We start from the raw sequence: 25985 nt of genomic DNA, 5'->3' as shown, positions 1-25985 counted from the left end.
CCGCCCGCGGGCGGCGGCGCTTTGAAGTGGCGGCCCCGGGACCCCCCCGGGACCCCCCGGACCCCTCCCCACACCTGCGGACCCCTCCCCACATCCCCCTGACCCCTATAGAGGGTCTGGAGAGACCCCCTGTGCCCTATAGATGGTCGGGATGAAGCCCCCCGACCCTACAGAGGGTCAGGAGACCCCCCCAGATCCTATAGCGGGTCTGGAGCCCCCCCGTGCCCCATAGACAGTCAGGATGGACCCCCCCCCATATCCTATAGGGCCCCCCGCCCCATAGCCGGTCTGTGCGACCCCCCCCGCCCCCCCCCGTTCGGGCCCCGCGCTGTTTACGCTGTTAATGACGATCCATTAATTATCAATTAATTATTATTAATTACTCCCCGCCGCCGCCGCCGCCGCTCGTTCGTCCGTCCTGGGGATGTGTGCGGGGGGGCGGGGTGGGGCTGGGGGGGCTCTGTGGGGCTGGGGGGTTATGGGGTCTCTGTGGGGCTGTGCGGTTATGGGGGCTCTATGGGGCTGTGCGGTTATGGGGGCTCTGTGGGGCTGTGTGGGGTTATAGGATCTGTGTGGGGCTATGGGGGCTCTGTGGGGCTGTGCGGTTATGGGGTCTCTGTGGGGCTGTGGGGTTATGGGGGCTCTGTGGGGCTCTGCGGTTATGGGGTCTCTGTGGGGCTGTGGGGTTATGGGGGCTCTATGGGGCTGTGTGGGGTTATAGGATCTGTGTGGGGCTATGGGGGCTCTGTGGGGCTGTGTGCGGTTATGGGGGCTCTATGGGGCTGTGCGGTTATGGGGTCTCTGTGGGGCTGTGGGGTCATGGGGTCTCTATGGGGCTGTGGGGTTATGGGGGCTCTATGGGGCTGTGTGGGGTTATAGGATCTGTGTGGGGTTATGGGGGCTCTGTGGGGCTGTGTGCGGTTATGGGGTCTCTGTGGGGCTGTGGGGTTATGGGGTCTCTGTGGGGCTGTGCGGTTATGGGGGCTCTATGGGGCTGTGTGGGGTTATAGGATCTGTGTGGGGCTATGGGGGCTCTATGGGGCTGTGCAGGGTTTTGGGGGATCTATGGGGCTATAGGGGCTGTGTTCGGCTATAGGGTCTCCATGGGGCTATAGGGCTATGGGGCCGTTCCATGGGGGTCTCTATGGGGCTATGGGGGCTCTACGGGGCTCTATGGGGTTCTATGGGGCTGTGTACGGTTATGGGGTCTCTGTGGGGTTATCGGGGGATCAATGGGGACTCGATGAGGTTATGGGGTCTCCATGGGGCCTATAGGGCTATGGGGGGTTCCGTGGGGGTCTCCATGGGGCCGTGGGGTCTCTATGGGGTCTCTATGGGGCTATAGGGCTATGGGGCCGTTCCATGGGGGTCTCCATGGGGCCGTGGGTGCCCTGCCCATGTCTATGGGGCGCTGTCCATCCCACAGACCCCCGGACCGCCCCACAGACCCCAAACCCCCCCCAAACCCTCGCCAAACCCCCCCGGCCCGCGGCGGGCGCGGATCAAAGGCGGCCCCATTGATCGGGGATCGATCGGGGCGGGGGGCTCGGGGGGCTCGGGGGGCTCGGGGGGCTCGAGGGGGGTTGTGGGGCGGGCTATGGGGTGAGGGGGGGGCTATGGGGTCTTGGGGGGGGGGGGGGGTCCGCGCTCTCGCTGCCATCGCCGCGGGTCATGAAACAACGAGGGGCGGTTAATTGGGGTCATGAATAATTCATGACGGGGCGGGGCCGCAGGGCCGTGGGAACGGGGGGGATGTGGGGGGGGGGATATGGGGCCGCTATAGGGGGTGTAGGGGGTCTGGGGGCGTTTGGGGTCTGGGGGGGGTGTTTGGGGTCTGGGGGGGGTTAGGGCTGTATTTGGGGTCTATAGGGGCGTCGGGGGGGGATGGGGTCTGTGGGGGGGGGTTGGGGTCTATTTGGGTTCTATAGGGGGATTGGGGTGGATTTGGGGTCTGTGGGGGGGGTTGGGGTCTATTTGGGTTCTATAGGGGGGATTGGGGTGGGATTTGGGGTCTGTGGGGGGGGGTTGGAGTCTATTTGGGTTCTATAGGGGGATTGGGGTGGGATTTGGGGTCTGTGGGGGGGGGTTGGAGTCTATTTGGGTTCTATAGGGGGATTGGGGTGGGATTTGGGGTCTGTGGGGAGGTTAGGGGTCTATTTGGGTTCTATAGGGGGGATTGGGGTGGGATTTGGGGTCTGTGGGGGGGTTGGGGTCTGTGGGGGGGGGTTAGGGGTCTATTTGGGTTCTATAGGGGGGATTGGGGGTGGGATTTGGGGTCTGTGGGGGGGGGTTGGGGTCTATTTGGGTTCTATAGGGGGGATTGGGGTGGATTTGGGGTCTGTGGGGGGGTTGGGGTCTGTGGGGGGGGGTTAGGGGTCTATTTGGGTTCTATAGGGGGGATTGGGGTGGGATTTGGGGTCTGTGGGGGGGGGTTGGGGTCTATTTGGGTTCTATAGGGGGGATTGGGGTGGGATTTGGGGTCTGTGGGGGGGGGTTAGGGGTCTATTTGGGTTCTATAGGGGGATTGGGGTGGGATTTGGGGTCTGTGGGGGGGGGTTGGGGTCTATAGGGGGGGTCGGTGGGGGGATTCGTGGCTGTTTGAAGGGTCGAGATCTGTGTTTATGGGGTCTGTGTCTGTAGGGCTCTGTGTCCATACAGGGCTCTGTGTGTCTATAGGGCTCTGTGTGTGTTTATGGGTCTGTGCCCATATAGGGGATCTCTGTCCATAGGGGATCCGTGGGTGTACAAGGTGCTTCCTGTGCCCTACAGGGGAATTCTCTGTGTGTATATAGGGCTCTCCGTGCCCTATAGGGGATTTCTGTGTGTATATAGGGCTCTCCGTGCCCTATAGGGGATCTCTGTGTGTATATAGGGCTCTCCGTGCCCTATAGGGGGTCTCCCTGTGTACATAAAAGATCTTTGTGTATATAAGGGATCTCCGTGCCCTATAGGGGATCTCGGTGTGTATTTAGGGTCCCCCCGGTGCCCTATAGGGGATCTGTGTGTATTTAAAGGATCTCTGTGTATATAGGGGCTGTCTCTGTGTCTATAAAGGATCTCTGTGTGTCTATAGGGTATCCCTGTATGTATTTAGGGGATCTCTCTGTGTCTATAGGGTAACCCTGTGTGTATTTAGGGGATCTCTCTGTGTTCTATAGGGTAACCCTGTGTGTATTTAGGGGATCTCTCTGTGTCTATAGGGTGTCTCTGTGTGTCTATAGGGTATCCCTGTATGCATTTAGGGGATCTCTCTGTGTCTGTAGGGTATCTCTCTGTGTGTATTTAGGGGATCTCTCTGTGTCTATAGGGTATCGGTGTGTATTTAGGGGATCTCTGTGTGTCTATAGGGTATCCCTGTATGTATTTAGGGGATCTCTGTGTGTCTATAGGGTATCTCTGTGTGTATTTAGGGGATCTCTCTGTGTCTATGGGGTATCGGTGTGTATTTAGGGTCCCCCCGGTGCCCTTTAGGGGATGTCTCTGTGTCTGTAAAGGATCTCTGTGTGTCTATAGGGTATCCCTGTGTGTATTTAGGGGATCTCTGTGTGTCTATAGGGTATCTCTGTGTGTATTTAGGGGATCTCTGTGTCTATAGGGTATCCCTGTATGTATTTAGGGGATCTCTGTGTGTCTATAGGGTGTCTCTGTGTGTATTTAGGGGATCTCTCTGTGTCTATAGGGTATCCCTGTATGTATTTAGGGGATCTCTGTGTGTCTATAGGGTGTCTCTGTGTGTATTTAGGGGATCTCTGTGTCTATAGGGTATCCCTGTGTGTATTTAGGGGATCTCTGTGTTTCTATAGGGTATCTCTGTGTGTATTTAGGGGATCTCTGTGTCTATAGGGTATCTCTGTGTGTATTTAGGGGATCTCTGTGTCTATAGGGTATCCCTGTGTGTATTTAGGGGATCTCTGTGTCTATAGGGTATCCCTGTGTGTATTTAGGGGATCTCTGTGTGTCTATAGGGTATCTCTGTGTGTATTTAGGGGATCTCTGTGTCTATAGGGTATCTCTGTGTGTATTTAGGGGATCTCTGTGTCTATAGGGTATCCCTGTATGTATTTAGGGGATCTCTCTGTGTCTATAGGTATCCCTGTGTGTATTTAGGGGATCTCTGTGTGTCTATAGGGTATCTCTGTGTGTATTTAGGGGATCTCTGTGTTTCTATAGGGTATCTCTGTGTGTATTTAGGGGATCTCTGTGTGTCTATAGGGTATCCCTGTGTGTATTTAGGGGATCTCTGTGTTTCTATAGGGTATCTCTGTGTGTATTTAGGGGATCTCTGTGTGTCTATAGGGTATCCCTGTGTGTATTTAGGGGATCTCTGTGTCTATAGGGTATCCCTGTGTGTATTTAGGGGATCTCTGTGTGTCTATAGGGTATCTCTGTGTGTATTTAGGGGATCTCTGTGTGTCTATAGGGTATCTCTGTGTGTATTTAGGGGATCTCTGTGTCTATAGGGTATCTCTGTGTGTATTTAGGGGATCTCTCTGTGTCTTTGGGTATCGGTGTGTGTATTTAGGGGATCTCTCTGTGTCTATAGGGTATCGGTGTGTGTATTTAGGGGATCTCTGTGTGTCTATAGGGTATCCCTGTGTGTATTTAGGGGATCTCTGTGTGTCTTTGGGGTATCGGTGTGTATTTAGGGTCCCCCCGGTGCCCTATAGGGGATCTGTGTGTGTACAAGGGAATCTCCGTGTGTGCAAGGGATGTCTGTGTGTGTATAGGGGATCCGTGTGTGTATAGGGGATCCGTGTGTGTATTTAGGGTGTCTCGGTGTGTATTTAGGGCCCCCCCGGTGCCCCACAGGCGCTTCCCGCGCCCGCCGGTGGCCGCGGGCCCCAATTCCCAGCGCGGGTCGTTAACGCGGCGCGATGAAACGAGCCCCGGCCCCGCTCCGGGCGGCGGCGAATCCCGAAATCCCAAATAACGAGAGGAACCGGCGCCGGAGCCGGGGGGCACCGGGGGGGAGGGGCGGGGGGAGGGGGAGGGGGGGGAGGGGGGGGAGGGGGAGAGCGGCCGTGGCCCGAAAATCCGAAAATTCCACCCCCGCCCCCGAGCCCTGGATGCGGCCGTAAAACTGCCCCTGTGCCCGTAAATCCGCCCCTAAATCCCCCCGTGCCCCTAAACCTGCCCCCCTGCCCCTAAATGCGCCCCTAAAGCTGCCCCCGTGTCCGTAAATCCGCCCTAAATCCCCCCCGTGCCCCTAAACCTGCCCCTAAAGCTGCCCCTGTATCCGTAAATCCGCCCTAAATCCCCCCCGTGCCCCTAAACCTGCCCCTAAAGCTGCCCCCGTGTCCATAAATCCGCCCTAAATACCCCCCGTGCCCCTAAACCTGCCCCTAAAGCTGCCCCTGTATCCGTAAATCCGCCCTAAATCCCCCCCGTGCTCTTAAATGCGCCCCTAAAGCTGCCCCCGTGTCCGTAAATCCGCCCTAAATCCCCCCCGTGCCCCTAAACCTGCCCCTAAAGCTGCCCCTGTGTCCATAAATCCGCCCTAAATACCCCCCGTGCCCCTAAACCTGCCCCTAAAGCTGCCCCGTGTCCGTAAATCCGCCCTAAATCCCCCCCGTGCCCCTAAACCTGCCCCTAAAGCTGCCCCCGTGTCCGTAAATCCGCCCTAAATCCCCCCCGTGCCCCTAAACCTGCCCCTAAAGCTGCCCCCGTGTCCATAAATCCGCCCTAAATACCCCCCGTGCCCCTAAACCTGCCCCTAAAGCTGCCCCCGTGTCCATAAATCTGCCCTAAATCCCCCCCGTGCCCCTAAACCTGCCCCTAAAGCTGCCCCCGTGTCCATAAATCCGCCCTAAATACCCCCCGTGCCCCTAAACCTGCCCCTAAAGCTGCCCCCGTGTCCGTAAATCCGCCCTAAATCCCCCCCGTGCCCCTAAACCTGCCCCTAAAGCTGCCCCTGTGTCCGTAAATCCGCCCTAAATCCCCCCGTGCCCCTAAACCTGCCCCTAAAGCTGCCCCCGTGTCCGTAAATCCGCCCTAAATCCCCCCCGTGCCCCTAAACCTGCCCCTAAAGCTGCCCCCGTGTCCGTAAATCCGCCCTAAATTCCTCCCGTGACCCCAAAGCCCCCCCGCGCCCCCAAATCTGCCCCCAATCCCCCCAAATCCCCCCAATCCCCGCAGGTGTGACCCCCCGCCATGGACTGCACCTGCGTGTCCGACCTGCTCCTGACGGCCCCGGTGCCGGCGCTCTGGACCCCAGGTACGCCCGGGACCCCCGCGGGGGGGACACACACCTGGGGACACACCTGGGGACACCTGGATACAGCCAGGACACACCTGGGAGACACCTGGGGGACACCTGGATACACCCGGGACACAGCTGGGGACACCAGGGCACAGCTGGGGGACCCCACCAGGGTCACGGACACACCTGGGGCACACCTGGGGCACACCTGGGGGACACCTGGGACCCCCCGATCCTGCCCCACGTGAGGTCCAGGTGACGCCCCCCGATGTCCCCGCAGGGTTCATGTGCCCCGAGGGGGCACAGAGGGGACACTGATGACGTCACACCAATGACATCATACTGCCGTGACACTGGCGATGTCGCACCGACCATGGTGATGCCGCTGCTGGTGCCACACTCATGTCACAGCTGATGATGTCACAGGGTTCGCGTGCCCTGAGTGGGCACAGAGGGGACGCTGATGACGTCACATGGATGACGTCACTCCGCTGTGACACCGAGGATGTCACACTGATGATGACGATGATGATGATGATGATGAAGATGATGATGTCACAGGTTTCGCGTTCCCCGAGTGGGTGGAGTCCAGTGGACAAGGCCGAGTCCAGTCCTGGGCTCGCGGCAGATCCAGCGGTGGCACTGATGACGATGACGACGATGACGATAACGACGACGACGACGTCACCGATGTCCCACCGATGTCCCCGCAGGTTTCGCCTTCCCCGAGTGGGCGTACAAGGCCGAGTCCAGCCCGGGCTCGCGGCAGATCCAGCTGTGGCACTTCATCCTGGAGCTGCTGCGGCAGGAGCAGTACCGCGAGGTCATCGCCTGGCAGGGCGACTACGGCGAGTTCGTCATCAAGGACCCCGACGAGGTGGCGCGGCTGTGGGGCGTGCGCAAGTGCAAGCCCCACATGAACTACGACAAGCTCAGCCCGCGCCCTCAGGTCAGGGGGACGCGCCCGGGGTCACCTGGGGTCACCTGGGGGCCGAGGGACATCGGGGACATTGGGATATTGGGGATACGGGGAGGACACAAGGAGACCCCAAATCCCTGTCTCCGGGGTCCCCAGAGTCACCCCAAGATCTCCAGAGTCACCTGGGAGCTTGGGGACATTGGGGACATTCGGGGTCCTGGGGGGACATTGGGATATTGGGGACATTTGGGGATATTGAGGGGAGACAAGGGGACCCCCAATCCCTGTGCCCAGGACCCCCAAAACCACCCTGGGATCCCCAAAGTCACCTGGGAGCTTGAGGACACAGGGGACGTTGTGGACACTGGGGACATTGGGATCCCGGGGGGGACACTGGGGACGTTGGGGACACTGATGAAGGACAAGGGGAGCCCAAATCCCCATCCCCAGAACTGGGCTGAACTGGAGCCGTTCTGGGGGGGTCGGGGGGGCGTCTCGGGGGCTCCGGGGGTCCCAGCCGGGCCGCGCCCCCTCCCCAGGTATTACTACAACAAGCGGATCCTGCACAAGACGAAGGGGAAGCGCTTCACCTACAAGTTCAACTTCAGCAAGGTGGTGCTGGTCAACTACCCGCTGCTGGAACTGGGCGGGGGGGCTCCGCTGCTGCTGGCCCCCGCCCCCTGCCCCGCCCCCGCCGCCACCCCCGAGTGCGCCCCCGTCACCCCCGAGGTACGGCCGGCGGGAATTGGGGAGGGGGCTGCGCTGGGGGGGGCGGGAGGTGAGGGATTGGGGAGGGGGCTGCGCTGGGGGGGGCCGGGAGTGAGGGATTGGGGAGGGGGCTGCGCTGGGGGAGCTCCGAGTGAGGGATTGGGGAGGGGGCTGCGCTGGGGGGGCTCCGAGTGAGGAATTGGGGAGGGGGCTGCACTGGGGGGGCTCTGAGTGAGGGATTGGGGAGGGGGCTGCGCTGGGGGGGCTCTGAGTGAGGGATTGGGGAGGGGGCTGCACTGGGGGGGCTCTGAGTGAGGGATTGGGGAGGGGGCTGCGCTGGGGGGGCTCCGAGTGAGGAATTGGGGAGGGGGTGGCACCTAGAGCCCCCCCTCGGAGCACAGGGAGGGTCTCCTCCGGCGCCCCCTCCCCAAATTCAGCTCCCCCCCCCCCCGCAGACGCTGCAGTCCCTGTTCTGCGCCCCCCGCCCCGCCGACCCCCCCGGGCGCCCCCCCCCTCTTCGAGAGACCCCCCGAGACCCCCGAGAAGCTGCGGCTGGAGGCGGCCGTGCCCTTCCTGGGCTCCGGTGAGCGACCCCCGAATTGGGGGGGACCCCGAAATGGGGGGGGGGCACTCCGGGAACGTGATCCTGAGACGGGAACGGGAGAACCCCAGAACGGGCGGGGATCCCCGGGCGGGAACGGGACCCCCAAAGGGCGTCAGGGACCCCCCAAGCCCCCTCCCCACCTCGAAGCCCCCTCCCCAAATGCAATGGGGGGTCCCCAGACACACCGGGGTCCCCCCCAAGCCCCCTCCTCCCCCTAACGCCCCCCTCCCCCCACTCCCCGCAGGTCTCTCGGGTTACTCCAAGGCTCCGGCGCTTTTGGGGGGGGGCGGCTACGGGCGCCCCCCCTCTCCCCCGAGTACCCCTGGGGGTGGGGGTCGTACCTGGGGGGGGGCGCTGCCGCTGCCCCCCGCCCCCCCGCCAAGCTGGCCCCGCCTCCCCCCGCCGCCTTCTGCCCCGCCCCCCTTCTACCTGCCGCCCCCTCCCCCCCCCGCGCCCCCCCCCCGCGCCCCCCGCGCCCCCCCGCGCCGGGGGGGGAGGGGCGGGGGGGGAGGGGTCGGACTCGGAGCTGGAGGTGACGGATGGGGGAGGGGCCAGCTCGGGGGACGAGGCCGAGACCCCCCCCCCCGGCCCCCCCCCACACCGCAGCCCCCCGCCCGCGGGAAATTGGGGAGGGGTCCCACACCCGGCCCCGCCCGCACCTGAGAGACCCCCCCGAAATTGGGGGGTGGGTCCCACACCCGGCCCCGACCCCCCGAAGTTTGGGAGGGGGCGGGGGGGGACACGTCCGGTTCCGACCTCCCCTAAATCGGGGAGGGATCCCATGGGCGACCCTGGCCCCCCCAAAATTGAGGGGGGGGGGTCCCAAGGGCGGCCCTGACCCCCCCCTAATTTGGGGAGGGGTCCCCACCCGGCCCTGACCCCCCCTCCACAACCCGAGGGGACACAAACAAAGGCCGGACAAAGCCCCCCCTCCCCCTTTTCCCACGCTGATTTTGGGGAGGGGGCGACTTTGTGCCCCCCACCCTTTTTAAGCCTCCCCCATTGGAAGTGCAATATGGTTGTGCCCCCCCCCCATTTCCGTGCCCCCTCCCCCGCTTGTGTCGTTGTGATGGAGGAACGAGCCCCTCCCCCCCCTCCCGGGAAGACCCCTCCCCAAATTCCCGCGGCCCCCTCTCCCCCCCCCCGCCCCGCCGCCCCCCCGGCGGCCTCTCAAGCAATAAACGACCCCTCGCTCGGCCTCGTTTTATTTCGGGGGGGGTGGTCTTGGCGGAGGGGGGGGGTCCTGGTGGGTTGGGGAGGGGTCCCCGCTGTGCGCCCCCCCCCCAAAAAAAAACCAAACCCCCAAACAAAACCACACACACCGATTCAGAAGTAACATAGTTTTCATTTGGCATTTTCCCCAAATTCTTTGGTTTTCCACCCAAAACCGGGGGGAGGGAGTTTTTTTGTGATCCCCCCCCGCCCCCCAAAAATATAAATTTATTTACACTCCCCCCGCCCCACAACAGTAAAATTGGGGAGGGGTCTCTCTCTCCCCCCACACATATATATATATATATATAAATTCATATAAAATCGCAGCAAACGTATCAAAACCAGAACGAACAGCGCGGGGGGGGCACAGCGGGGTGTGGGGGGACCCCCCCGCCCCAAAATAAAAGCGGAGATTGGGGGGGGGGGCGCAGCGGGGACCCCTCCCCACAAACGGCGGGCTCGGTGTTTGTCGCCCTCCGGTGGCGGCGCCCGGAACTGCAGCCCCGAATTGAGGGGGGGGTCGCAGATTCTCCTGCGGAGGGGGGGGGGGGGGAAGGAAAAAAAACGGGGTCAAAGGGGGCGAGGAGAGACCCCCGGAGCCCCCAGAGCCCCGCGGGACCCCCCCTCACCTGCCCTCATGTGAAGACCCCGCGCTTGGCCAGGAAGAGCTGCCAGTAATGGTCCTCGATTTCCTGGGGAGGGGGGAGTTATCGGGGAGGGTCCTCACGCGCCCTTTGTGAGGAGGGGGCGAGACCCCCCCAGGACCCCGATACGACCCCCCCCGGGGGTCCTGACACCCCCGTTTTGTGTGGGGCAGAGACCCCCCAGACCCCTCGGTATGGGAATTGGGGGGGGGTCACCGCCCCCCCCAGAGTAACACCCAGAACCCCCCCCAGGGGGTCCCGACCCCCTTTAATGTGGGGCAAAAACCCCCCAGACCCCTCGGTATGGGAATGGGGAGGGGGGGTCTCCACGCCTGCTTTTGCCCCCCCCCCCCCCCCAAAACAACCCCCAGGACCCCCCCCCGCGCCCCCCCCCTCACCTTGAGCCCCCCCCAGGGCCTCCTCCAGCGCCCCCAGCTCGGCCTCCAGCCAGGCGGCGGGGCCGGGGGGCAGCCCCAGCCGGGGCGGGGGGCTCTGATCCGGACCCCCCCCCGCCCTCGGGCAGCCCCCCCGGAGCCCCCCAGGGGCCGTTGGGAGCCCCCCCTGCGGGAGAGTGGAAAGGGGGCGGGGTCACACATGGACAGGTCAGGCGCGACCCCCCCCACACCCACCACGTGACCTGAGGCCCCCTCCCAATCCCAAATTTGGGGGGTCCCCCATCCCCCAGGAGCTCCTTTTATTGTCCCCCCCTTTTGTGACCCCGCCCCTTTCTGTGACCCCACCCCCTTTCTGTAACCCCCCCTTTTCTTGACCCCCCAAATTTGGGCCCTCCCCCCGCACCTGCGGCCCCCTCCCCAAATTCGGGATGCTCCCCCCACCTGCGGCCCCCTCCCCAAATTCGGGGTGCTCCCCCTCCCACCTGCGGCCCCCTCCCCAAATTCGGGATGCTCCCCCCACCTGCGGCCCCCTCCCCAAATTCGGGGTGCTCCCCCCCCACCTGCGGCCCCCCCGGTCTCGGGGCGCTCCCCGTCGCTCTCGGCGCCGTCCCCCGCGTGTCTCCGCTCCTGCTCGGGGGGCGCCGGGCCGGGACCCCCCCCCAAATCCCGCTCCGGGGGGAGGGGCCCCTCCCCGGGCCCCGCCCGCAGGAGCCGCCGCAGCGCCGCCACTGGGGGGGGGGGGGCACGGGGAAAAGGGGAGGGGGCGTCAGGGGAGATTTGGGGAGGTTCGGGTGGGGCTTGGGGTCTCGGGGAGGTTCGGGTGGGGTTTGGGGGTGTTTTGGGGGGGAATTGGGGTCTCGGGGAGGTTCGGGTGGGGTTTGGGGGTGTTTTTTGGGGGGGTTTGGGGTCTCGGGGAGGTTCGGGTGGGGTTTGGGGGTGTTTTTTGGGGGGGTTTGGGGTCTCGGGGAGGTTCGGGTGGGATTTGGGGGTGTTTTTGGGGGGATTTGGGGTCTCGGGGAGGTTCGGGTGGGATTTGGGGGTGTTTTTGGGGGGATTTGGGGTCTCGGGGAGGTTCGGGTGGGGTTTGGGGGTGTTTTTTGGGGGCGTTTGGGGTCTCGGGGAGGTTCGGGTGGGGTTTGGGGGTGTTTTTGGGGGGATTTGGGGGGAATTGGGGTCTCGGGGAGGTTCGGGTGGGGTTTGGGGGTGTTTTGGGGGAATTGGGGTCTCGGGGAGGTTCGGGTGGGGTTTGGGAGTGTTTTTGGGGGGATTTGGGGTCTCGGGGAGGGTTTGGGGCAGTTCTCGATGTTTTTTTGGAGGGTTTTGGGGTTCTTGGGGAGTTTTGGGGTGTTTTAGGGAGTTTTTTGGGGGGGGTCTCACCTCTCTGCAGGGCGGCGGCCGCCAGCCCCCCCCCCTCGGGGCCGCGGGGGGGTCGGGGGAGCCCCCCCAGCCCCCCCCTCTCGGCCTCGCGTTTCTCGGGGGGGCCCCCGAACTCTGTGCCCTCCACGGCCCCGTCCTTCTCCCGCTCTGGGGGGGGACACGGGCTGAGACCCCCCGGGGCACCCCAAAAACAAACACCCCAAATCCCCCCCGGGATCCCCCGAATCACCCCAAAATCCACCCCCCCCGGACACCCCAAAAACAACCCGGGACACCCCAAATTACCCCAAACCCCCCCAAGGATGCTCATCCCCCCTGGACCCTCCAAATGGGGACCCCGAAACACCCCTAAAACCCTCGAATCCCCCAATTTCTCCCTGAAACCCCCCCGGGACCCCCCAAAACACCCCTGGGACCCCCCACTCACCATCCAGGGGCAGCGGCTCCTTCAGGGCCCCCCCCCCATTTTCGGGGGGCTCCCGGTAACTGCGGGGGGGGAGGGGGAAAGGTCACAGAGAGACCCCAAAATTCCTCCAGAGCCCCCCCCCAAATCCCCCCTGGTTATCTGGGGAGACTGGGGGGGCTTTGGGGGTGTCCGGGTGGGTTTGGGGTGATTTTGGGGTGGTTTGAGGTGTTTTAGGGTGGTTTCGGGGTCCGTACTCACTCCAGCTGCCCCTGGGGGTGTCCGGGTGGGTTTGGGGTGGGGTTTTGGGGTATTTTGGGGCTGTCTGGGTGAGTTTTGGGCTGTTTTAGGGTGATTTTGGGGTGGTTTGAGGTGTTTTAGGGTGGTTTTGGGGTCCGTACTCACTCCAGCTGCCCCTGGGGCTGTCTGGGTGGGTTTGGGGCTGTTTTAGGGTGATTTTGGGGTGGTTTCGGGGTCTGTACTCACTCCAGCTGCCCCTGGGGGTGTCCGGGTGGGTTTGGGGTGGGGTTTTGGGGTATTTTGGGGCTGTCTGGGTGAGTTTTGGGCTGTTTTAGGGTGATTTTGGGGTGGTTTGAGGTGTTTTAGGGTGGTTTTGGGGTCCGTACTCACTCCAGCTGCCCCTGGGGGCGTCCGGGTGGGTTTGGGGTGGGGTTTTGGGGTATTTTGGGGCTGTCTGGGTGGGTTTTGGGCTGTTTTAGGGTGATTTTGGGGTGGTTTTGGGGTCTGTACTCACTCCAGCTGCCCCTGGGGGCCGTGCGCCCCCCCTGCCCGCGCCGCCTTGGCCCGGTGGGACCCCGGGAGTTTGAGGGACCCCGCGGTGTCACTGATGATGCTGCACCAGCTGCGGGGGGGCCAGGGGGGTTCAGGACCCCCAAACCCCCACCAGGACACTCCAAAAACCTCAAGATCCCCCGAAAAACTGCAGGACACCCCAAACCCCCCACAACCACCCTTGCCAGACCCCCCAAATCCCCCCAGGAACCCACAACCCTCCCGTGAGAAGCCTTCAAACCCTCCAAGGACCCCCCAGAACCCCTCCTGAGCCCCCCCAGGGCTCCCCAAACCCCCCCCCCAGGGCCCCCCCCCTCACTTTTTCCTGTCGGAGACGCTCTGGGCCACCAGCTCGTAGATCTGGGCCCCGTTCTCCCAGCTGACGATGACGTAAAACGCCTTGTGGTCTGCGGAGGGTGGAAATTTGGGGGGGCCCCGGGCCGGAAGCCCCCTGAAACTTGGCCCAGGACCCCCAACATTGAGCCCAGCCCCCCAAAACCCGGCCTGGGACCCCCCATAACAACCCGTGCACCCCCAAAGTGCTGCCAAAGCAACCCAAACCCAGCCGGACTCCCCCAAACCCGAGGTGAACGACCCCAAACCGAGCTCTGCCCCCCAAAAACCCGACTGGGGCCCCCCTCCCCCCCGTACCTGTGGCCACCTCGCGGGTCATGGCCGAGCGCAGGCGGATGACGGGGCTCAGCATCTGCTTCCCGTCGGGCGCGGGCGCCAGCGCCCGGCTGTGGGTGCGCAGCACCAGCCGCTCCTCCTGCCGCTGCAGCAGCACCAGCAGGTCGTCCAGCAGCAGCACCTGCACCTCTGGGGGGGCCCCAAAAACGCGGGGGTGGTCGGTGGGGGGCTGGCAGGGACAGCGAAAGCACCCCCGGGGTGTGGGGAGCCCCCCCGAGGTCTGCTCACCCACGGCCTTGTCGCGGGCGACGCGCCAGGTGAGCGGCCCCTCGTGCACCAGGGTGCGCTTGGTGATGTCCGTGTTCTGGGGGGGTTTGGGGGTTTTTTGGGGACGTTTTGGGGGGTTTTTTGGGACGTTTTGGGGGTTTGCTGGGCTCAGGGAAGGGATTGGGGACAATCTGGGTGGGTTTGGGGAGGTTTTGTGGGAGGATTTGGGGGTCGGCGGCCCCTCGTGCATCAGGGTGCGCTTGGCGATGTCCGTGTTCTGGGGGGGTTTGGGGGTTTTTTTGGGGAGGTTTTGGGGGTTTTGGGGACGTTTTGGGGTTTTTTTTTGGACGTTTTGGGGGTTTGCTGGGCTCAGGGAAGGGATTGGGGACAATCTGGGTGGGTTTGGGGAGGTTTTGTGGGAGGATTTGGGGGTCGGCGGCCCCTCGTGCACCAGGGTGCGCTTGGTGATGTCCGTGTTCTGGGGGGTTTGGGGGAGGTTTTGGGGTTCAGGGAGGGGACTGGGGGGGAATCTGGGTGGGTTTGGGGGGAATTTGGGTGTTTGGACGGGATTTGGGGGGAGCTTGTGAGGATTTGGGGAGAACGGGGACAGGATTTGTGGGGCTCTGGGGGATTTGGGGTTGTCACAGTGGGGACCTGGGGGGAGTCAGGGGGATTGGGGGGGATTTGGGAAGGATCCAGACTGTGCATTTGGGGGTCCTGGGACCCCCCCCGACCTTGAACTCGCTGAGCAGGGGGTCCGTGCTCTGCTTCAGGTTGGAGAGATCGAGGCGCCGCTGGTAATCCTTGAGCTTCTGCGGGGGCACGGGGGGATTTGGGGCGCCCCGGGGGGGATTTGGGGGTCCCAGGAGGTTTGGGAGGGCTGGGGAGGGGGTTTTGGGCCCCTCAAAGGGTGAATTTGGGGGTCCCGGGGGGAATTCGGGAGGTTTTTGGCGCCCTCTGCGGGAGAAGGAGGGGCATTGCAGGCCCAGCTGGGTTTGGGGGTCCCACGGAGGATTTGGGGGATCCCGGGGGGCTCTGGGGGGCCTTGGAGCGTCCCAAAAGGTTTGTGGAAAACGGGGGGAGGTTTAGGGGGTCTCGGGGGGAATTCGGGGGGTTCCCAGTGAGGATTTTGGGGGGTCCGAGGATGTCTGAGGCACTGGTGTCCTCTGTGGGTGAAGGGGGAGCATTGCAGGCCCAGCTGGGTTTGGGGGTCCCACGGAGGATTTTGGGGGGTCCGGGGGGATTTGGGGTGTTCTGGGGGGGGTCCCAGGGGGATTTGGGGCATTTTGGGGGGGTCCCAGGGGAATCTGGGGGGTCCTGAGGGTGCTGGAAGGGTTTGGGGGGTCCTGGGGGGTCCCAGGGGGGTTTGGAGGATCCTGGGGGGTCCCAGGGGGGTTTGGGGGATCTCGGGGGGTCCCAGGGCGGTTTCAGGGGGTCCTGGGGGGTCCCAGGGGGGTTTGGAGGATCCTGGGGGGTCCCAGGGGGGTTTGGGGGATCTCGGGGGGTCCCAGGGCGGTTTCAGGGGGGTCCTGGGGGGTCCCAGGGGGGTTTGGGGGATCCTGGGGGGTCCCAGGGGGGTTTGGGGGATCTCGGGGGGTCCCAGGGGGGTTTCAGGGGGTCCTGGGGGGGTTTGGGGGGTCCCAGGGGGGTTTGGGGCGTTCTGGGGGTCCTGGGGGGGATTCGGGAGGTTTCTGGCGCCCTCTGCGGGTGAAGGAGGGGCACTGCAGGCCCAGTTGGATTTGGGGGGTCCCAGGGGGATTTGGGGCGTTCTGGGGGGGTCCCGGGGGGGTCCCTACCATGAGGTTCTCCATGTCCCGGACCTCCTGGTTGACGTGGTTGAGGATCTGGCGGCAGCACTCGGCCGCCTGCTCCACCTTGGCCCGCTCAGCCGCCGCCTCTGGGGGGGTTCCGGGGGAGGATTTGGGGGTTCCCTGCCGGGTTCTCCCGGGGCTCAGGTGTGGTTTTGGGGGGGGGGACCCCTCACCTGTGCACTTGGTGATGCTGAGCAGCAGCAGCGGGTACTTGGTGAGCCGCTGCATCTCCGTGGGGATGATGTCCTTGAGCTGCAGCCGCCGGCACCGCGGGCGGCTCTCGGCCTCCTGGGGGGCCCCAGACACATTTTGGGGGGGTCCCGGGGGGTTTGGGGCACGCGGGAGGGGTTTTTGGGGGGCCCTCAGGGGGTGTTTTTGGGGTATCTGGATGGAATTAATAAACCTCATGTCCTTGAGGTGACCGCCCCAAGCCCCCTTTGAAGGCCCCAAATCGCCCCTAAAACACCCCCCAATTTTTTTTGGGGGGGGGGGCTTGGAGCGTATTTTTGGGGTCCCCAAGGGTATTTCTGGGGGTATTCGTTGTCCCAGGGGGTGTTTTTGGAATACCCGGGTGAACTGATGGAAACTTGTGTCCTTGTGCCAGCCCTGAAAATCCCCCCCAGGTTTTTTTGGGGTGTCTCGGGGGGTGTTTGAGGGGGGTGTTTTGTGGGTATTTCTCGGGGGGGGTGTTTTGGGGTGCCCGTGGGGGGTTTTTGGGGTGCCCCGGGGGTGTTTTGGGGCACCTGGATGAACTGGTTGAAGCGAGTGTCCTTCCTCTGCTTGGCCTTGAGCTGCTCCAGGGCGAAGCTCTGGCGGCTGCAGAACCGCGCCGAGATCTTCTGGAACCAGCTGCCCTCGGTGCCCTCGAACTGGGGGGGCAACGGGGGTCCCCAGAATTGTCGGTGAGACCCCAGGCTCGGGTGAGACCATTGGGGGAGCCCCCAGAACGTGTGTGAGACCACCCCCCCCCCCGAGTCAAACACGAGCCCCTCAACACTCCCACGGACCCCCAGACTCAAAAAAGAGCCCCCCGCATTCCCACGGACCCTCAAACTCACAGAGACCCCCCAAAGCCCCCCATTTCCACCCTGAGAGCCCCCCAAACCCCTCCTGAGTCTCCCCCTGACCAGCAGCACGTTCCCGATCTCGGTGGCGACAGACCCAAAACCCCTCAGGGTGACCCCCCCCCCCCGCAGAGACCCCCCCCCCTTTTCTCCCCAGGACCCCCCAAAGCCCCCCAGACCCACCCTGGCCAGCAGCACGTCCCCGATCTCGGCAATGATGAAGCCGCTCTCCTCCCGCAGCTTCTTGAGGCTGTCGAGGAACAAGGCTGGGACAGGACGAGGTGGGGTCACAAACACCCCCAAAATCGCCCCCCGGGACCCCCCCCGGGACCCCCCCCGACTCACTGTGGACCTCCACCAGGTCCTCCAGGCTGGGGAAGATGTTGGAGAGCTCCTGCTCGTCGAAGAACCCCTCGCGGAGCATGGGCTGGTAGAAGAGCTCCAGGAGCACCCGCAGCATCCGCACGTGGGCGTGTTCCGTCAGGAACAGCTCTGGGAAAGGGGGGTCGGGGGGGGCGTTTTTTGGGGGATCCCCAGGGGGTTTTTGGGGGGTCTCAGGGGAATTTGGGGGGATCTGGGCAGCTCCAGCAGCACCTGCACCATGCAGATGTGTGCGTGTTCTCCGAGGAACAGAGGGCTCGGAGGGTTTTGGGGGGGGTCCTGAGGGATTAGAGGGCGTTTTAGGGAGTCAGAGGTGCGGGACTGTTCGGGGGCAGGTTTTTGGGGGTCCCAGGTGAGTTTTTGGGGCGGTTTTCGGGCTCCCCTCACCGTTGATGACCTCCTGGCGCCGCACCTCGCGCTGGGGCAGCCTGAGGAGCGCGTCGGGGGCCGCGAGCTCCCGCCAGGCCGGCGGCTCCTGCTCCAGCTCCGGCTCCAGGCGCGGCACAGCCTCCTCAGGCTGCCGAGGCAGAAAGGGCGGGGGGTCCCCGCCGCCCCCCGGCCCCCCCGGCTCCAGGCTGGGCCGGGAGAAACGGGGCCGGGTCAGGGATTTGGGGCGGGAGGGCCTGGGCGCCCCCCGCCCCAGCGAGAATCCCATGGGAGGGGTCCCGAGGAGACAAATCCCCCCTAAAAACCCCAAGGGGGATGTCGTGGAGTGACCCCTCCCCTAAAAACCCCAGGGGGACATCCTGGAGTGACCCCCGCCCCTAAAAACCCCGGGGGGGGTGTCCTGGAGTGAGAGCCCCCACCCCAAATCCCAAACTCGGGGGGTCTCACACCCCAAACCGGGGAGGGGGGTTTACACCAATTTTAGGTTTTTTCCCCCCAAACCCCAAACCAAGGGGGCTCACACCAATCCTGGGGGAGGTCTCACACCAGTCTTGCTTTTTTCCCCCCAAACCAGGGAGGGGGTCTCACACCAATCCTGGTTTTTTCCCCCAGACTGGGGGGTTTTACACCAATCCTGTTTTTTTCCCCAGACTGGGGGGTTTTACACCAATCCTGGTTTTTTTCCCCCGAACTGGGGGGTTTTACACCAATCCTGTTTTTTTTCCCCCAGACTGGGGAGTTTTACACCAATCCTGGTTTTTTCCCCCAGACTGGGGGGTTTTACACCAATCCTGTTTTTTTCCCCCAGACTGGGGGGTTTTACACCAATCCTGTTTTTTTCCCCAGACTGGGGGGTTTTACACCAATCCTGTTTTTTTTCCCCCAGACTGGGCGGGTTTTACACCAATCCTGGGTATTTTTCCCCCAAAGTGGGGGGGGTTCCTGGCCCCCTCGCTCCCCCCGGACCTACGTGGGGAGGGGTCCCTGCAGGTCGGCGTTGCTGCGGGAGCGGGCCGGGGCCGCGCGCCCCCCGCCCAGTTTTTGGGAGCGGCGTCGCTCGGGCACCCGCAGGCTCTCGGAGCGCCCCAGCCTCCCGGGGATCCTGGGGGGCCCCAAAAAAGCGCCAAAAACGGGGAGGGGGCACGGATGGGACGAGGACAGACACAGAAAGGGGGAGGCATGCAAGAGAGGGGGGGGAAGGGGGGTCAGCGATTTTCGGGGGGCGGGGGGCCCATGCAGGGTGGGGGGAGTACTTAGCTGGTTAATTTTGGGGCGGGGGGGCGACGCCGAGCCCCGCCCAGGGTCATGCAAGGGGGGGGTCACCAACCTGAGGCGGCGTCTGGGGAGAGAATTAATTTGGGGGGGGGGTCTCGGCTCCCAAAGGTGCCCAAGGAGGGATAATTTGGCGCAGGGTTAATTTGGGGGGGGGGGGGTAAATTTTGGGGGTGGTTTAATTTGGGGGGGGGTGTGTTTATTTGGGTGAGGAGCGGTAATTTGGTGGGGGTGTTAATTTGGGGAGGGGGCTAATTTGGAGAGAACTTTAATTTGGGACGGGATCAAAGTTCACGGGGGGGTTAATTCGAGGGAATTAATTTGTGCGGGGGGTGGATAATTTGGGGAGGGGGTCACCTCGAGGGGGGAAGTTTGGGGAGGACAATCTGGGGGGGGGTCTCACACACCTCTCACTCTCAGCCCCCTCCTCCGCCGGGTGCTGCTCTCCAGAGGGGGGCTCCGGGGGGGGGTCCCCCAATTCCGGGGGTCCGGGGGGGTCTGTCCCTGGACGGGAGGGGGTCTTGGGGTGAGGGAGGGCGGGAGGAAGACCCCCAACCCCCCCAGAGGAGCCCCCCCTCACCTGGCTCAGCCTCGGCGCCGTCCCCGCCCGGGGGGGTCGCGGTGACAGCCGGGCCTGGGGGGGGGTCGGGGGTCCCGGCTGCCCCCCCCCCCACCGCGGGGGGGGGCGGGAAGACCCCCCCTCGGCACGCTCGGCCCCCCTCGGGCCCCTCCGCTCGGGGTGGGGGGGCTTCTCGCCTGGGGGGAGGGGAAGGGGGGGTCAGGGGAAGCCCCCCAGGGCTCCCCCCAAAACCTCCACGGGAGTTTTGAGTGACCCCCCCCCCCCAAAAAAAAAAAAATTGGGGACCTCTGGGGATATTGGGGGGGGGTTAATGGGGGGCCTTGGGGGGCAATGGGGTGGGAGGGGTCAGCGGCCAGGCACTAATGGGGCGGGGGCCCCACGGGGGAGGCCGAGCCCCCCAGAGCAGGGGGGATAAATGGGGCGGGGGTCCCAGGGGGGAAAAATGGGGCGGGGGTCCCAGGGGGGACAAATGGGGCAGGGGTCCCGGGGCGATAAATGGGGCGGGGGTCCCATGGGGTGGGGGTCCCAGGGGGATAAATGGGGCGGGGGTCCCATGGGGTGGGGGTCCCAGGGGGATAAATGGGGCGGGGGTCCCATGGGGTGGGGGTCCCAGGGGGGATAAATGGAGTGGGGGCCCCAGGGGGGAAAAATGGGGTGAGGGTCCCACGGGGGATAAATGGGGCGGGGGGTCCCATGGGGTGGGGGTCCCAGGGGGATAAATGGGGAGGGGGTCCCATGGGGTGGGGGTCCCAGGGGGATAATTGGGGCGGGGGTCCGGGGGTACCTTCACCCTCGGGGCCTTTGCTCTGCCTGAACTCGGCACCTACAACACAAAACGTGGGGAGGGGGCACCTGAGAGGGAGGGAGGGAGGGAGGGAGGGAGGGAGGGGGGCACAAAGGGACGCAGGGGGGGTCCCGCAGGAGGTGGGGAGGGGTCCCTCAGCCCTCCCCTCCCCAAAAGCCCCCCACTCACTGTGGGCGTCACGACCCCAAAGAGCAGCCCCGGGGAGGCTGAAGCCCTTCCGGGCCTTTCCCTGGGGCTCCTTCCCGGAGATCTGCAGGAAAAGGGGAGTCAGGAGGGCTCTGGGGGGTCAGGGAGAATTGGGGGAATTGGGGAGGGGGTCTCACCTTCTTGCGGAAAAAGTTGGATTTGGATTTTTTGGCGTCACCGCCCTTGGTCCGGACCCCCAGGAACTTCATGTAGGTGACGATGGCGCCGAAGATGACGGAGCTGGGGAGGGGGCGTGCAGGAGGTCTGGGGGGCTCTGGGGGGCCCCCAAAACCCACTCGAGACCCCTGAGTGTTCCCAGACCCCCCCCCAGAACCCCCCCCTCACCTTTTTTCCTCGTCAGAAGAGATGGTGAGGCTGCGGATGGAGAAGAGGGTGAGCCCCAAATCCCCCCTGAGACCCCCCAAATCCCCCCTAGGACCCCCCCAGATCCCACCTGAGACCACCCAGATCCCCCCAAATCCCCCCTGAGACCCCCCCAAATCCCCCCTAGGACCCCCCCAGATCCCACCTGAGACCACCCAGATCCTCCCAAATCCCACCTGAGACTCCCCAAATCCCACCTGAGACCACCCAGATCCCCCCAAATCCCACCTGAGACCCCCCCAAAATCTCATTAGACCCCGCCCCCCCCCCAACCCCCCTGAGACTGGTCCATGGATTTGGGGAGTTTATAGGAATTTGAGGAAGAGTTGTGCAATTTTGGGGGGCGGTTGTATCGATTTAGGGGATTGCACAAGGATTTGGGGGAGTTTTACAAGGATTTGGGGTTTTCCCAAGGATTTGGGGTTTTTTTTTAACAAGGATTTGGGGGTTTTCCCAAGGATTTCGGGGAGCTTTACCAGGATTTGGGGAGGAACACACGGTTTTAGGGCGGGACGACGCTAATTTAGGAATGGTGCCATCACTCGGGGGTGGTTCCACGCCTTTGGGGCGGTCCCGGGGATTTGGGGGCGTTCCGGGCGGAATCGCTCGGGGAGGAACCCGCGAGTATTTTTGGGAAGCCGTTCCCACGGATGTCGGCGGGATTTCGGCACCGCGGGGGACGATCCCGGGGGATGGGGGCACTGGGGGAACATCCTGTGGATTCCGGGGGGGTTCCCGCCGGGACGGAGCCCCCTCCCCACTCACTGCATCTCCTCCAGCCGGGCCAGGAGCTGCTCCGCCAGCTGCTTCTCCCGGGATTCGCATCCCGAGGGATCCCGGGCCCGGCTCCACTCCAGCTCCGACAGCTCCTGCTCCCCCGGCGTCATCCCCATCAGCCGCTTCGACCTGGGGCGGGGGGGCACCGAGCGTGGGACCCCCGAGCTCGCCCCCAAATTCCCCTCACCCCCAGCCCCCCGCTCGGGACCTGAAGTCTTCCAGCTGCCGGGAAATCTCGGGCTCCTGGAAATTCTGGATGTCCTGCAGGAACCGCCGCTGGGTCTCCTCCGACAGCAGCTCCGGGCGGGTCCGTTCTGAGGGCGGGGGGCGGCAGTGGAGACCCCTCCCCACCCAGCAGTCACCCACCCCGGAGGGGATCTGGGGGTCCCCAAAGCCCCCCCCCCAGCTCTGGGAGTTCCCGGCCGCGTTGGGGCGGGCGGGGGGGGGAAGGGAGGGTTGTGGCCCCCCCAAAAAGAGGAGGGAGTCGGGGTGTGGTGGGGGGTCTCACGACCCCTCGGGGCGTCACTCACCCAGCTCAAACTGGACGTGGTGTGGGATGGGCACCCGCAGGAGCTGTCGGAGAGGGGAGGGGTCAGGATTAGGGGGACCATTCCCGGGGTGGGGAGGGGTCCGGGGTGGGGGGGTCTCTCACCCCTGTTTTGTCCAGGAACAAGTGGCAGAATTCCAGGAATTGCTTCTTGCCCTCCTTGGGGTTCATCCTGCGCATCATGTCCACGTGCAGGTAGCAGAGCTGGGGGGGGGGGGGGGGAATGAAATGGGGTGACCCGCCCCAAAAAACCCAAACCCCCCCAAAAAACCCAACCCCCCCCAAAACCCCCCCAAACCTTCCCCCCCTCCCCTGTTTTACCTCAGCTCCAGCCCCTGCCGGCAGGGAGGGGGGAACAGAGACAAGAGGTTACTCCAGGGGTACACCTCCCACCCCTGGGGGCCCCCCGGGGAAATTTCACCCTCAGGACGCCCCCCCCCCCAGATTTCGGGGGGTCTCTGGGGGCCCCCTCCCCATCTCACCACGGGGCAGGAGTCGAACTGGAGCACGACGTGCTGCAGGAAGGCCATGAGGGACAGCGGGTGCTGCCGCAGCAGCTCCAGGCTCTGGAATTGGCTGTTCTGCTCCTCGGGGGTCTGCGGGGGGGGGCGTGGGTCCCGGGGTCAGGATCCGCGGGGGGACACCCGGGGGGGCTCCCCCAGGGACCCCGGCCCGCACTCACGGGCTCGATGTCGTTCTCGAAGTCCTCGTCCTCGGCACCGATGATGGCAGCGGCCGGGGGGCCGCGGGCACCCGCCGTGGGGGGCTTAGGGGTCGAGGAGGGCAGGGTTTGGGGGGCTCTGGGTGGGCTCCCCGGGACACCCCCAGGACTCCCGACCCTGAGGCCCCCTGGACCCCCAAGGCCCCTGAGATCCCCCAATCCCGGGACCCCCCCGACCCCGGTGACCCCAAGACTCCCGATTGGCAGAAGCCCCCCGAGACCCCCAGGACCCCCTCAGAGCCCCCGAGACTCCCAGGACCCCCCCAGAGCCCCCAACCTTGGGAGCCCCGGAACTCTAAAAACCCTGAGGCCCCCAGAACCGCGGAGTCCCCCCAAAGGCCTACGACCCTCGGGACCCCCCCCACCCATGACCGGGGGGTCTCGGGGGGTCTCCGGATCCCCCCGGGGCGGAGGGCACCGCTCACCCCATTAAAACCCTCCTCCGGCTCCATCCTGCTCGCGGGGGGGCTCGTCCTGTGAGGAGTTTGAGGGGGGTCTCAGGATTTGGGGGGGGTCCCAGGGGTTGGGGGGTGGGTTCTCCGCCCCCCGGCCGTTTCGGGGAGGGGTCGCGGTAGGGAGGGGGCGGCGCCGCGGTCGGGGCCGCACAAAGGGCCCCATTGAGAGCGGGGCGGGACTCGGGGGGCAAGGGCGGACCCCCCAAAAACCCCCTTTGGGGAGGGGGACTCACGTGGGGGCTCGGGGGGGCGACCCCGGGGGGTGAAGGGGAACTTGGGGGGCGCTTTGGGGGGGGTCGGGGGGGGAGTTTGGGGCTGACCCAGGGGCCCCCCGCCCAACCTCCCCCCCCCCCCCCCCCCCCGGTACCTGTTTCCGCGCCGGAGAAACGATTCCGGAAACGGGGGCGGAGTCCGGGGGGCGGGCTCGGGGAGTTTTGGGGAGTTTCGGGGTGTTTTGGGGCGAGGGGCCGCGGGGCAGGGCGGAAATAGGCGTTTCCCGGGCGGACACAAAGCGCGGCCCCGGCGGCGCCCGAGCGGCCGGAGCTTCCTGCAGGAAGTGGGGTGGGGCCGCGCCCCCCCGGCGGGCACGGGGTTGGGACACGCGGAAACCCACGGGGTTGGGACACACCGACCCCCCAGGGAACCCTCCGGGGACACACGGAACCCCACGGGGTGCGACCCACAGACCCACCCCAAAGAGCCCCTGACTCTAATGCCGGAAACACCCACAACTCCGGGACCCCTGAGACCACCGGGAAACCCGCAGACCCAAACCTTGACACCCCAAACCCTGAAAGCTCGGGACCCCTGAGAGCTCCAAACCGTGACATCCCGGTACTGAGACCCCCAGAGCCCCGAGACCCCCAGAGCCAAACTGTGACATCCCGGTAATGAGACCCCCAGAGCCCTGAGACCCCCAGACCCAAACTGTGACATCCCGGTACTGAGACCCCCAGAGCCCCGAGACCCCCAGACCCAAACTGTGACATCCCGGTAATGAGAGACCCAGAGCCCCGAGACCCCCAGAGCCAAACTGTGACATCCCGGTACTGAGAGACCCAGAGCCCCGAGACCCCCAGACCCAAACCGTGACATCCCGGTACTGAGAGACCCAGAGCCCCGAGACCCCCAGAGCCAAACTGTGACATCCCGGTACTGAGACCCCCAGAGCCCCGAGACCCCCAGAGCCAAACTGTGACATCCCGGTACTGAGAGACCCAGAGCCCCGAGACCCCCAGAGCCAAACTGTGACATCCCGGTACTGAGACCCCCAGAGCCCCGAGACCCCCAGAGCCAAACTGTGACATCCCGGTAATGAGACCCCCAGAGCCCTGAGACCCCCAGACCCAAACTGTGACATCCCGGTACTGAGACCCCCAGAGCCCCGAGACCCCCAGACCCAAACTGTGACATCCCGGTAATGAGAGACCCAGAGCCCCGAGACCCCCAGACCCAAACTGTGACATCCCGGTACTGAGAGACCCAGAGCCCCGAGACCCCCAGACCCAAACCGTGACATCCCGGTACTGAGACGCCCCGAGACCCCCAGACCCAAACTGTGACATCCCGGTACTGAGACCCCCAGAGCCCCGATACCCCCAGACCCAAACTGTGACATCCCGGTACTGAGAGACCCAGAGCCCCGAGACCCCCAGACCCAAACTGTGACATCCCGGTACTGAGACCCCCAGAGCCCCGAGACCCCCAGACCCAAACTGTGACATCCCAGTACTGAGAGACCCAGAGCCCCGAGACCCCCAGACCCAAACTGTGACATCCCAGTACTGAGACCCCCAGAGCCCCGAGACCCCCAGACCCAAACCGTGACATCCCGGTACTGAGACCCCCAGAGCCCCGAGACCCCCAGACCCAAACCGTGACATCCCGGTACTGAGACCCCCAGAGCCCCGAGACCCCCAGAGCCAAACTGTGACATCCCGGTAATGAGACCCCCAGAGCCCTGAGACCCCCAGACCCAAACTGTGACATCCCAGTACTGAGACGCCCCGAGACCCCCAGACCCAAACTGTGACATCCCAGTACTGAGACGCCCCGAGACCCCCAGACCCAAACTGTGACATCCCGGTAATGAGACCCCCAGAGCCCTGAGACCCCCAGACCCAAACTGTGACATCCCAGTACTGAGACGCCCCGAGACCCCCAGACCCAAACTGTGACATCCCAGTACTGAGACGCCCCGAGACCCCCAGACCCAAACTGTGACATCCCGGTACTGAGACCCCCAGAGCCCCGAGACCCCCAGACCCAAACTGTGACATCCCGGTAATGAGACACCCAGAGCCCTGAGACCCCCAGACCCAAACTGTGACATCCCAGTACTGAGACGCCCCGAGACCCCCGACTCAAATCCCAACACCCCGACACTGAGACCCGCAGTTCCCCAAGCCCCCCGCCGCCCTAGTCCCCCCCTCTGAGGTGCCCGGGGACTTTGGGGCGGGCTC

The 25985-nt window shown here is 64.6% G+C and overlaps 2 protein-coding genes across 2 annotated transcripts; one reads left to right on the top strand and one right to left on the bottom strand.

Annotated features, from left to right (window-relative positions):
* The first annotated feature begins 6150 nt into the window (after positions 1 to 6150).
* Positions 6151 to 9500, top strand: ERFL (ETS repressor factor like). Its single transcript, XM_066208567.1, is given in 8 exon segments — positions 6151 to 6214; positions 6913 to 7136; positions 7138 to 7148; positions 7658 to 7847; positions 8282 to 8332; positions 8334 to 8409; positions 8675 to 8746; positions 9424 to 9500. Coding segments are annotated over 8 exon segments (765 nt in total).
* Positions 9501 to 10089: 589 nt separating this feature from the next.
* Positions 10090 to 24381, bottom strand: ARHGEF1 (Rho guanine nucleotide exchange factor 1). Its single transcript, XM_066208564.1, is given in 34 exon segments — positions 10090 to 10177; positions 10275 to 10337; positions 10688 to 10850; positions 11245 to 11347; positions 11350 to 11412; positions 12062 to 12208; positions 12489 to 12547; positions 13219 to 13326; positions 13576 to 13663; positions 13908 to 14075; positions 14175 to 14250; positions 14888 to 14965; positions 15950 to 16050; positions 16138 to 16252; positions 16708 to 16833; positions 17212 to 17294; positions 17374 to 17520; positions 17797 to 17984; positions 18767 to 18898; positions 19476 to 19572; positions 19649 to 19751; positions 19754 to 19824; positions 20433 to 20471; positions 20622 to 20703; positions 20777 to 20879; positions 20985 to 21014; positions 21789 to 21929; positions 22009 to 22114; positions 22331 to 22373; positions 22453 to 22551; positions 22830 to 22943; positions 23030 to 23113; positions 23494 to 23542; positions 23891 to 24381. Coding segments are annotated over 32 exon segments (3141 nt in total). The 5' UTR covers positions 23521 to 23542; positions 23891 to 24381; the 3' UTR covers positions 10090 to 10177; positions 10275 to 10280.
* Positions 24382 to 25985: the final 1604 nt, after the last annotated feature.

This window comes from Chamaea fasciata, unplaced genomic scaffold (assembly GCF_029207755.1).
Source record: "Chamaea fasciata isolate MVZ Bird 193981 ecotype frontalis unplaced genomic scaffold, bChaFas1.0.hap1 SCAF_348, whole genome shotgun sequence".
NCBI lineage: Eukaryota > Metazoa > Chordata > Aves > Passeriformes > Sylviidae > Chamaea > Chamaea fasciata.
Note: the sequence above shows the minus strand (reverse complement) of the source record. Positions and strands in the feature narration are given on the sequence as shown.